Genomic DNA, 11325 nt, shown 5'->3' with positions numbered 1-11325 from the left:
ATAAAGCACTAGATCTTCGGGTACTCAAAGTAAACAACCACTGAGAGTGCCTACAGCTCCAGCAGAGTCAAAGAAGGAAACACGTCTAGTACACACGGACACCAGGCACATGGAAGTGTCTCTTACCTGCCTATCTACTGACTTATTTCATAATTTGTGCCTGTTAGAGCAAGTGTGCTCACCAAGGCTGACAGCCTTCAGCAGCTGACCAGCCCGCTCCGCTCAGAAGCCCGATGGTCAGGTCAGCACTGCCGAGGGCCCTGCATCTGTCTACCAGTATGGCCACTTATTGCCACAGAGGTGTAGCGAGCTGGGATGCAACCGTAAAGACATCTGATTCAGCATCCCCCTCAGCGTGCAGACAAGGAGACGGAGGCCTGGGAGTGGGCAATGGCACAGGACTTTCCCAAGCACACGATGGTCTGCAGGTATATTCACGTCCTAATGTCCAAACCATTTCCACAAGGTCTTACCATGAGCCCAGGAGGCACATGTTAGGAGTCCCATTTACAGCTAAGGGAACAGACGCTCAAGGAAACAGATTTTGCCCAACGCTACAGTGCCATATTATTACATATATAAAAGTTTCACAGCTGGGACTGAAACCTGTTAAGTTGGAAATGAACTTCACATGACTTATAATTCTGGTAGAATGCAGGAGGGTATGAAAGATCTGCACTCTCAGAGCAACAAGAAAAAAAGGCAGGCAAAATAAAAATAATGTTTTTCTACAAGAGTCGCAAGCCACTGTTCTTCACCAAGTCCCTTCTGGAGAGAAGCCGCTCAGGAGCACGTGGGGCGCCTTGGTTCTTGTGTATACCCGGGAGAGGAGACTCCGGAGTCTGCATGCAGCGGATGGAAGAGCAGGCCTGCCTTTGGCACAGAGGCTTTGCAGGGGTGAAGATTCAACCAAGACTCACAATACTAACTGAAATCTACAAACACATCACCTTCAAAAACAAACTGCCTTGGGGCGCATGGGGGGCTCAGTCGGTTAAGTGCACGACTTCGGCTCAGGTCATCATCTCCCTGTCCGTTGAGTTCAAGCCCACATTGGGCTCTGTGCTGTCAGTTCGAAGCCTGGCACCTGCTTCAGATTCTGTCTCCCTCTCTCTCGGCCCCTCCTCTGCTCACGCTCTTCTCTTTCCCAAAAATATTAAAGATTAAAAATAATAAATAAAAATCTGCCAGGCCAGATGATCCCCCTTCCCGGGATCTCGCAGAGCAAATGGTGAAAGAGGGGCTCGAGTCTTGTGCATGCTCATCGTGGCTGGATGCCAGGACCCTGCCAGAACTGAGGACGTCTGAACCTTGCCCCTCCGAGCCCTCCCAGCTCCAACACCACTAAGATCAAAAAGGCTGCTGCAGGAGAGGGCGGAGGTGGCCTAAGCCCGGCCACCCCATCTTAAGAAAGCTACACCCCAGACCTGGCATGCCGGAGCCTTGGGATCAGGATGAGCAGGCCTTCACCATAACTGCCCAGGAGAGGAAGAGGTTTGCATTCCTTGGAAATAAAACAAAACCCAACATTATCCTTCTGTCTCCAGTGTTCTTTTTAGACCCATTATCTGGAACAAAATCAGTAACATCCTCAAGGGGATTACCCAGCTAAAACGCTGGATAAGCCAAGTGGGAAGTAGGGCACAGGGGACCAGAGCGAGCTGCCCCCGCAGGCCGCGCACAGCGTCGGTGGCTCCCACAGCCCCCTTGGGTTACAGGACCTTCATTGGGCATGCACCTATGTCCTTTCCTGTCCAGCTACCTTCTCCACAATACTCACTTTTCTTTGGTGGAAGCCCTGCTGTCTGGTGCTTTTAGTCTTGAGGAGGTGGCACATCCAGATCCCTGTCCTCAAGCCATTTAAGCCAGGGTCCCTGGGGGCTTGCTCTCTCAGAATTCCCTGGCTGCCGGCGGGGACTCTGACTTGGGTTTGTATGCTCACTTCCAGGGCTTTGAATCACTTCCAGGATTCAAGAATGGGGCAATTTAAAGATAAACAGAATTTATTTAATCCAGTGGAAGAATAAAAGCAAGATTCTTGAAAAATTCCAGTTAAAAAAAACCTTCTGGAACTTTCTGTCCTCTAAATCCATTTTTTAAGGTTTATTTTGAGAGCAAGCGAGTGTGAGGGAGGGACATAAAGAAAAGGAGAGAGAATCCCAAGCAGGATTCTTGAATAGATCGTCTCAAATGCACAAACCGTGTGATGGTGACCTGAGTTGAAATCAAGAGCCAGATGCTCCCTAAGTCCAGTTTTTTACTTCCTTTTGAGCTCCTGAGTTCCCCCATCTCCTTCGAATGAATTCTTCATTGCTTAGGTCAGCTGTTTGGTTGTCTGCAGTAGTGCCCTAACCCGTACTCATTACAAGGCCAGGACTATGGCCCAGTCTCCCTAAGACATGCCTGCAGTGGTATGTTTTGAGAGAGAGAAAGACAGAGAGAGAGGCAGAAGCAGAGAGGGAGAGCGAGAATCCCAAGCAGGCTCTTTGCTCAGCACAGAGCCTGCTGAGGGGCTCAATCTCACAATCCCGGGATCATGACCTGAGCTGAAGTCAAGAGTCAGGTGCTCACCCTACTGAGCCACCCAGGTGCCCCAGGAATTTGTTTTACTGGATGATGTATCACCACCCCCCATTTGAGTACCTTGGCCATTCCTAGAATTTCTGGAAGCTATCCATCTTCAGAACACAACACTGTTCTAGTCTCGGTTCCCTAAGTTTTGCACATCAGTAACTATTTAACTAGAGCTTTGGCTCTAGTTTTACAACTGAACTATCATGACTTGCAAACGTGTGTCGTTGACACATTCCACACCAGCGTGACCATTATTCACTGCAACTGTATTTCAAAGTCCAACTTATACCTAAAAGCATTCTTGAGCAGAGTGAGAACTATAAATATTAAACAATCACAAAAATGTACTCCCAGTCAAGTGTTTTAGCTTTAAAAAAAGAAGTTCATTTTGAGAGAGAGAAAGAGAACATGTCCAGAGAGAGGGAAGGAGAGAGCATCCCAAGTGCTATCAGTGCAGAGCCTGACAAGGGGCTTGAGCCCACAAACTGTGAGATCATGACCTGAGTTGAAATCAGGCATAACTTCCACTGACATGTGTAGACAGAGCCTTAACTTTTGACAAGATTAGTAGACTGTTTGACGGCTCAATCTACAACAAATTTAATAATGAAGGTCCTCTGAAGATTTGTCAGCTCTACATGGAACAATTCTACGGCTTCAAGGGCAGGATATATGCTCAGCATATTGGAATTCTATTCAATATTCTGACCCTGAGAAAAGCTAAAAGATAAATATCACCCGCTGTAATTTCTTTATCCAGAAGAAAGTTGTAACATTTGTCTACAAATGACACAATTCCAGTTTGAAAAAAAAAACCCTATCAACTAGGGATGCACTCAAGGCTTGAGCCACCCTCCTGGAACATCAAACCTTTAAGATACAGCTACTAAGTAACGTTAGATTATTATGGTCCATGTGGGATATTTCCATTAACCCACCTCAGCTCATAATAGCATGGTGGGTTCGGGGTTGTCCTGCATTTGGGAGCTGAGAGGTAGAAGCAAAGGAAATCATAAAGATACTGAATTGGCTCATATATTGAGTTCTTAATCTCTACACAAAAAGGCCGGGGAATAGTTTGAGACACACCAGACTCACCAGCAGTCTTCCAGTGATGAGGGTGTCAGAGAAATATCACACAGGTGATCATTTCTAGCTCAATCCCTAGAGGACAGGCCTGGGGATTCTGCAAGTGGAGTAAGCATAGAGAATGCTCAAAAGTTCAGCCTGGCCAACAGATACACACATCAGTGTGTTAAAGTAATAAAACTATAACAGTGACAGCCCACATCTGAGCGAGGACTGCTCTGGGGCTGGTGCTGAGCACCTCACACGCACCATCTCCTCACACTGCCCCTTAGGTGGGTGCCACTGTGTAGCAGCAGAGGCTCAGAGAAGTCAGGGGACTAGTGCATAGGCACAAGGTTGACTCATGGGGAGCCTGGATTAGCCACCTGGATACCCCCAAGGAGCCATCCAACCACAGTGCGCGTAACTGCAGTCCCTGAGGGGACACCCAGGAACCCGGAGTGCGGCGACCAATGTCAAATGCACGTGTACAGCAAGCACACATTCTATGACAGTAAAAGTTCTTCAAAAGGACATAAAAAAGGTCCCTCGATTACTTTAAGGCCCTAAGATGCCTGGATGGGTCAGGGCTCACAGGAATAACTTCACCTAGTGATTAAAACCATGATGAACTTAGTAACTATACTACTGGATATTCTGAATTTAAGAAGAGAAAGGACATGAGAAACAGACCACCTTTTTTTATACCAGTCTGCCATCAGATTAAATGATTACTGACATCCAACCTAAGGCAAAATAACCAGTGTGAAAGCTACACAACAAGATAAAACACTCCAAACACAAGTTGATAAACTAAAAAACCCCTAGGAAATTTTATATAACTCTGGAAGAAGACCAAGTGGAGAAAAATTAATAAAGAGGAACCTCTTTATTATATTTATAAAATAATTGTATAATTATTAAAAATGGGAGACGAAACTTTATTTTTGGTATCTTGTGTTTTGCATTCAATTTTCACAATTTTCGCAACTTGCTTTCTGCAACCTCTACCCACCCACTACTCATACAACCAAATAAACTCCCCAACAGGTTCGAGTGAGAGACTATCAAATAAATTACTCCAATGACTCACGAATAAAGACTGAGAGTTTCAAAGAAATACAATAAAAACAAAAATATACGGAGCATAATTTAATCTTTCAGATGGTTCACAGAAGGCACCTCAAGACCACATTGTGCCATTTTCCTCATGCGGTGTGTTTAAGGGCCTGTAACAGAATTCTGGTTAGTGAAATTCTGGACAAAAAAAGTTTCAATGGAGGGTACACAGCATTGAATGCCTACGGGTACAATATGGGGACTCTGACATGTGTATCTGTACTAACTAGGGCACAATTTATAATATGCTAAGAAAATTTTAAAATCAAAGTTACAAAATGAGTATTTTTAGCACATCTAGCAACAGCTACTTGTTTTAAACTATCACTTCATTTCTGATGACCAAATTATATTTGACCATAATTAAAAAACATAAGACTTTAAAAGAACATTGCAAAGCCATGGTCACAACAGAAGTAGGCTACATTAAGTGGAGGGAAGTCACATACGTGCACCGCATGGCACTGCAGGTTTCCAAGCCACTGGGAAGGCTATTCCTTCCATGTTCATGTACGTCAACTGAAAACAGGTCTCTGCTCAGTGTGCTTACAGAGAGCTGAAATCAGTGTTGGTCACCCAAATGCCTGACAACCACTCCATGTTGATCTTTATTGGATTATCTGACAAGCATAACAGTGAAGCCCCATTTGACGCGGAGACCTGGCGGATTCCGACTGTCCCACTGTGGAGCAATGCTCAACTTAAAACAAAAGCAGAAACAAGTGAGAGCTGGAAAAGGCTGAATCACTGTACCTTTACACACGACCAAAAATCTTACTTTTGCTCTACACTATTTGGTACTTTTTGATTCAGTAGTTGCGGTAAAAAAAAGTTTCCATATTCAAACATATCTACAGAATATTGATATAAAATGTGTGAATATATACATTTAATACACACACACGCACACACGCACACACTCACATACCGAGAAGCCAGCACTTACCCACATCCCCGTTTCTCACGAACGACTTGACAAACCATTGGTTACTTCAAGACCAGCTTAGATGCTCTGAGGCTGCAGCGCACGGCGACAGAGGTCAGATGCAAGCCCCCTCTCTGGCTAGACTGCTCCTCCTCATGATTTCTGACGAATAGTGATACCGCTTACAGAACAACTACATCTCAATAACTTAGGAGTCAGAGTATAAAACCAGTGTCATGAACATTTAACTCTCACGGCATGAAGAACATTCCTGTTTTCATTCTATTTCCACTGATAAGAGAGTGCACCAAACTAGATCACACTGAACTGTACAAATGATCTTTACTCTTAATCTAAACAAACATGTGTTAAAACATTCTGGAACGCTGCGTCCTTGGATTTCTTCATCTTCTCAATTGCTCGGTGCAGGTCCTGCTGTTGCACAGGCCGGATTTCGTCTTCATCGCGGCTAAGACACAGACAAAACCACCAGATGGTCAAATGACTTTCAAATACATCTCCCTAAAATATCTCCCTGAGATTAAGAAATGAAGTCTCTGTCCCACCTAAGACCCCCAAGGACAGCCACAATTATCAGCTTCGTGAGAATGCTTCCGGAATTCTCTGTGTAGATACAAGCCAGGGAGGATGCTGAGAAGGGCAGAGTGCTGGAAGGGCGGGGTCAGAACGGCCAGCTGTAACTCAGTGTTGCAGTTGCGGTCATGAAAACCAAATACCTCACACTAGGAACCGAATTCAGAACGTAAGCACAATATGAAAATATTATATGAAGGTGTGTGCTTTACATGGATGCAGAATTCCCATCAAGGAATCAAAAATTATTCCCATGAAAATTAAAAGTAGTTATTCTTGGGTATATATTCATGTACACATTTACCATCTGACAAACAAAAAATAAAATTCTTTGCTATTAATAAAAACCAACTAGCCTAAACCCACCCCTATTCAATAATGAGAAAAACAGCTCCAATATATAATGTCTTCCTGTGATTTATAAACACTTAGGAAAAAACATTTAGGGAAAAGTTATGAAAAGCCAAGTCTAAGAGCCAGATTTTTCATACTGACATATAAAATTTTCAAAGGCTTTGACGACAGCAGAAAAATAAGACTTTATTAATGTAATTTATTCATACAAAATGTATTCCTAAGTTGTTTTTCTTCCTTTCCTCATTATCTTATACACAAGAATAAAAACCTTTGGAAAGAAGACTCTCGGCTCTCGTTAGAGGTCAGAAATATTCCCAGAGTTAGTGTCAGGGCAGCTGGAGTAATCCGGCAACAAATACATGAAGTGGGCCTCCCCATAATGAGGCCCCAGGGAGCACTGGAGGCAGGTGCGGAACTTGTGCAAACACAGCTAACCTTTCTACACCAAACGAAATACTCTGGTGAAGCTTGCTACAGAAATGCACCATCATTAAAAACACTCAGGACAGGCACATCCAGGTCCCCTGGAGTGAGAGCCAGGAAAGAGGGGAGGTGGTGGAGAAAAAAGGGCAAGAGGCAGAGAACTCATTCAACATGAGGCCCCAAAGTACAACAGTTTGCTAAGAGTCATAGAAACTCTTCGTCAGAAGATCAATATTCTTAAAAAAGGATTAGAAATGCAGCGTTACGCTGGCCCAGGGCAAGCAGCCTTCTGAGACAGGTCCTTGCAGACATGGTTCCCGGGGCTGGACTTGATCCCGTTCGCCGGCATGTCCGCTGAACGGATAGGTAAACTGTTCTGAGACTCCTGCTCTGAACTGCTTTCAAGTGAAGTCTGCCCCAGTGACCTCCGTCTGTCTAGTAAATACATGACTGTTAACAAATTGAAGTCTGATCCCTAGCGACGGCCTCCCCAGCCCACTCACATGTGAAATTCCTGGAGGGCACAGGAAATGAAACTAGGAATTTCAGGTGCAAAGCAGTCCCAGAACCCCAGCAAACCCTCTTTCCTAGGGGAAAGTAAGCCTAAGCTCCTGTTGGCCTCCTGTGACCCAGGGCAGGGGTTTTTGGCAAATGTGTAGCTTCTATTTCTTCCTCTTCCTTCCAGAGCCTCCCCACAAACCCTGTCCCCAACTTGCTTTCAGAACTTCCCTTTAGGAAAAAAGGGCAATTTATAAAGTTGAGGAGTTTGTTAATTCAAATTCACCTTGTATTCCATAAGCAGAGTTGGTATTGGTATTGTAAAGAAAAATAAAGAAAACTACCCTAAAAGCTCGAAGTCTGAGGAATAGATCATACCTGTCTTCTGCTGTAGAATTAACATACTCCCGGACACACAGGAGGGCGGCATCTCTGCACATCTCCTTCAGGTCACTGCCTGAGAAGCCATCAGTTTCCTGGGCGACTTCCAGCAGGTCCACGTGCCTGTCCACCTTACACGAGTAAAAACAAATATGAAAAGTGCTGCAGAGGATGATACATCCACTCTTGTCCCACTTAAAGAATGTTAAGTATAATGGAATAGTATGGAAGGAGAAGCATCAAAAAATACTTTCGGTTTCTATTTTCTTTAGTCATAAAAGCTGCAATTTTGAAATCTAATTGTCATTAACTGTGATTATTACTAGAGCATTAAATAAAGCCTTACTAGATAGACCATGAAGTGAGAGGGAAGAACAGACACTCAAACACGGTCAGACTCTTCTTGGCACCTCTTAGGAAGGTCCTGAGTTGACACTTCTTTGGGACACGTTCACCATTCTTGGCCAACAGGCTGCATCAAATCCTGGGTCCATTACAACCAACCCAGCAACTGGCAGTCACTCTCCCCGTAAGCACATGCTCTGTGTTTACTAGCCCAGCACTCAGCATTAAGTAGTCTTGCTCCTCAACGTAAGCTTACATGGTCAAGCCATTTTGGTCATCGTCCTGGGCACATGGCAGGCCGAGAACAGTACAATGACACTAGGCTTCTGTGTAGATTAAGAAGAGGAAATGAGCAAGAATGATGTCCTTCTATTAGATTGAGCACCCTGCATTTGACCCTTCAGGCAGCATTCTCCTTCTGAGGGAGGTTAAATACACTGCCCAAGGCCACACTGGAGCCGGGCCGTGGACACACTGTGGGTAAGGTCCAGCCGAACTCTTCCCCCCATAGCTAACCGTTTCTGCTAATGACACTTATTGTCCCCCACTGGCCTGAAATGCCACCTTTATTAGTTATTAAATTCCCACTTGTTTCTGGAAGCCCCAGTGTTTAAGTAACACTGGCAACTGTACACAAGACTGGGAAGCCAGGCAGTGTGGGGTCTACTGCCGGCCCTGCAACTGTGACCTCGCACAACACCAGTCTTCTCATTTCTAAAAGTGGGGGTTGAATATGGAGAAATCCCATATTCTCTGATAAAAAAAGTGAACTCAGGAGATAGGTGTGGGGCTCGCAGCAGAGCTAAGCAAAGAAAATTTAAGTGTGTAGCTAAATCTAGATGAGCTTTAACAGGCGCCTGGGTGGCTCAGTCGGTTGGGCATCCGACTTTGTCTCAGGTCATGATCTCATTGTTTGAGTTCGAGCCTCACATCAGGCTCTGTGCTAACAGCTCAGAGCCTGGAGCCTGTTTCAGATTCTGTGTCTCCCTCTCTCTCTGCCCCTCCCCTGCTTGTGCTCTCTCTCTCTCTCTCTCTCAAATAAAGATCAAAAAACATTTTTTAATAAATAAATGAATAAATAAATAAGCAAGCAAGCTTTAATACACACACAGTAGTAACAGTCATTTAATTTGGGGTGGACAAACAACGTGGAACTAAAACATGAGCCATGAGGCCACGTGGGACAGGGAACATCCACACAGAAGCATTTGAGGTAAAATTATAGTCTTAGAAAGAGGGAAGAAATACTGTTAATCTGAACTTTAGGTATATGTCCAAAAAACTTAAAGGGTACTAGTAAAAGATAAAAAAGAATGTGTAACTTCTGAGCCATCAGAAGAAGGGAAAAAAGGGAAGAAAATACAAGAGAGGGGAAGGTGGGCAAAAAAGAAAAAGCATAATACATGGAACATACAAAAAAAAAATGAATCGAGGAGGAGGAGCCAAGATGGCAGAGAGGAAGGGAGCTCTGTAAACTCTGTCCGCCCCATTTATCGAACTGAGAAGGATATTACTCTCATCTGCGAGAGCGGAAGGAGAAAATACGGACTCCAGAAAGAATAAACCACAAGGATACCTGAGTGAGTGAGGGCGAACGGGGGAGATCTGAAAACAGGCCAGGCTGGGACGGGCAGGGGAGACAAGATCCCCAGCCCAACGTGGGGGAAGCGCGCGGAGCCCGAGAGACAAAGGGAAGAGACAGGGGAGCGCACTTCCCGGCGAAAAGCGGCCAGAGTGCGGCTGCGCCAGGGGAGTGGACTTCCTGGCGAGAAGCAGCCGGGGCTGCGGCTGTTCCAGGGGTGAGCAATTGGAACTTGGTTTTGGGAACGGGACCACGGACTGCATTTCCACGGCGCACCTCACCCCCTGCACGGACTGCACGAATCCCGGGTGCCCACAGGAAAAAATAGGGCCCACACCTAAGCGGCCCCCGACAAGGAGTCGGTGGCGGGTGGAGGCCTGGGCGCGCGCTTAGACTGCAGGAGCTACCAGCCCATTTCCAGCAGAGCACAGCGCCTTGAGCAACAGCTATCGGAAACCAAGAGAGACTCAATTTTTTTTGTTGTTGTTGTTTTGTTTTTTTTTCCTTTCCCCCATGGCAATCCCTCTCCTGGCTGGGGGTGGGGACTCCGCAATAGAGTCTGTGGAGGTGCGCACTTCACCTCCTGTTGCTCATTTCACCTCAGGCAGGGGCGGAGCCTCTGAGAACAGCCTCCAAGACCTACCACATCAAACCACGCCCATCCACCAGGGGGAGCTGCTGCTGCCTTTTCTTAATATAAAAAATTTTTTTTCTTCACTTGTTTCATACTTATTTGTCATTATTACCTCTTTTTCCCTTTTCTTTACTCAATTCTCTTAAATTTTATTCCTTATTTTCGTTTCTCCTTTCTCCCTTACTTTTTCACCTTCTTGCAACCCAGATATATTCTCCTGTATCTCATCCTTACCTCTCCCCTAAACTGGTCATACACTTTTAAACGGTCTACTGTCCTTTGTTGTCTCCAACCCCCTTTTATATATTTTTTTTTCTTTTCTTTCTCTTTTCTTTTTATTTTCTCTTCTTCTCTTCTTTTCGTCTCTTTCCCTCCCATTTTCTTTCTATTCTTTTCCCCCTGTAATGTGTTTCTTTGTTTGATTGGTCTGTGTGTATGTGTACTTCTGTTCCCTCTGTGTTTGTCAGTCTGTTTTCCTTCTTAGGACTACACCAAGAAACAAGCCAAAGTGTGCAAGAAGGCGAGTCCCAAATATTGCAGAGTAGGGAAATAAATTACTCACAGGCACAACAAGAGAAACTGAGAGATATCATTAAGAGAATATCTCCTGAAACGGCAGGCCCTGGACAGTCAATAAGCCTCCTTTAACAGAGAAATACTAATAGGTGCGCAGAGCCCAACGAGCTTTCTAAAGGTGACAAGAGACAGAAAACTAGCAAAAATGACAAAACGAAGAAACTCTCCCCTAAAGAACTTCCAGGAGGAAGTCACAGCCACAGAACTGCTCAAGGCAGATCTAGACAACATATCAGATCGAGGATTTAA

The 11325-nt window shown here is 44.9% G+C and overlaps 1 protein-coding gene across 1 annotated transcript in view; it reads right to left on the bottom strand.

The window, feature by feature from the left end:
- Window positions 1–4516: 4516 nt before the first annotated feature.
- The window catches only part of ATAD1 (ATPase family AAA domain containing 1), a 52167-nt gene continuing 45358 nt past the window's right edge, over window positions 4517–11325 (bottom strand). Inside the window, exons 9-10 of the mRNA XM_029931701.1 lie at window positions 7937–8070; window positions 4517–6155 (exon numbers count right to left, since the gene is read on the bottom strand). Coding sequence (XP_029787561.1) covers window positions 6035–6155; window positions 7937–8070 — 255 coding nt within the window. The 3' untranslated portion in view covers window positions 4517–6034. The remainder of the gene's footprint in view (window positions 6156–7936; window positions 8071–11325) is intronic.

The sequence above is a fragment of the Suricata suricatta genome, chromosome 2, assembly GCF_006229205.1.
Source record: "Suricata suricatta isolate VVHF042 chromosome 2, meerkat_22Aug2017_6uvM2_HiC, whole genome shotgun sequence".
NCBI lineage: Eukaryota > Metazoa > Chordata > Mammalia > Carnivora > Herpestidae > Suricata > Suricata suricatta.
This window is presented reverse-complemented; position numbering and strand designations above follow the sequence as displayed.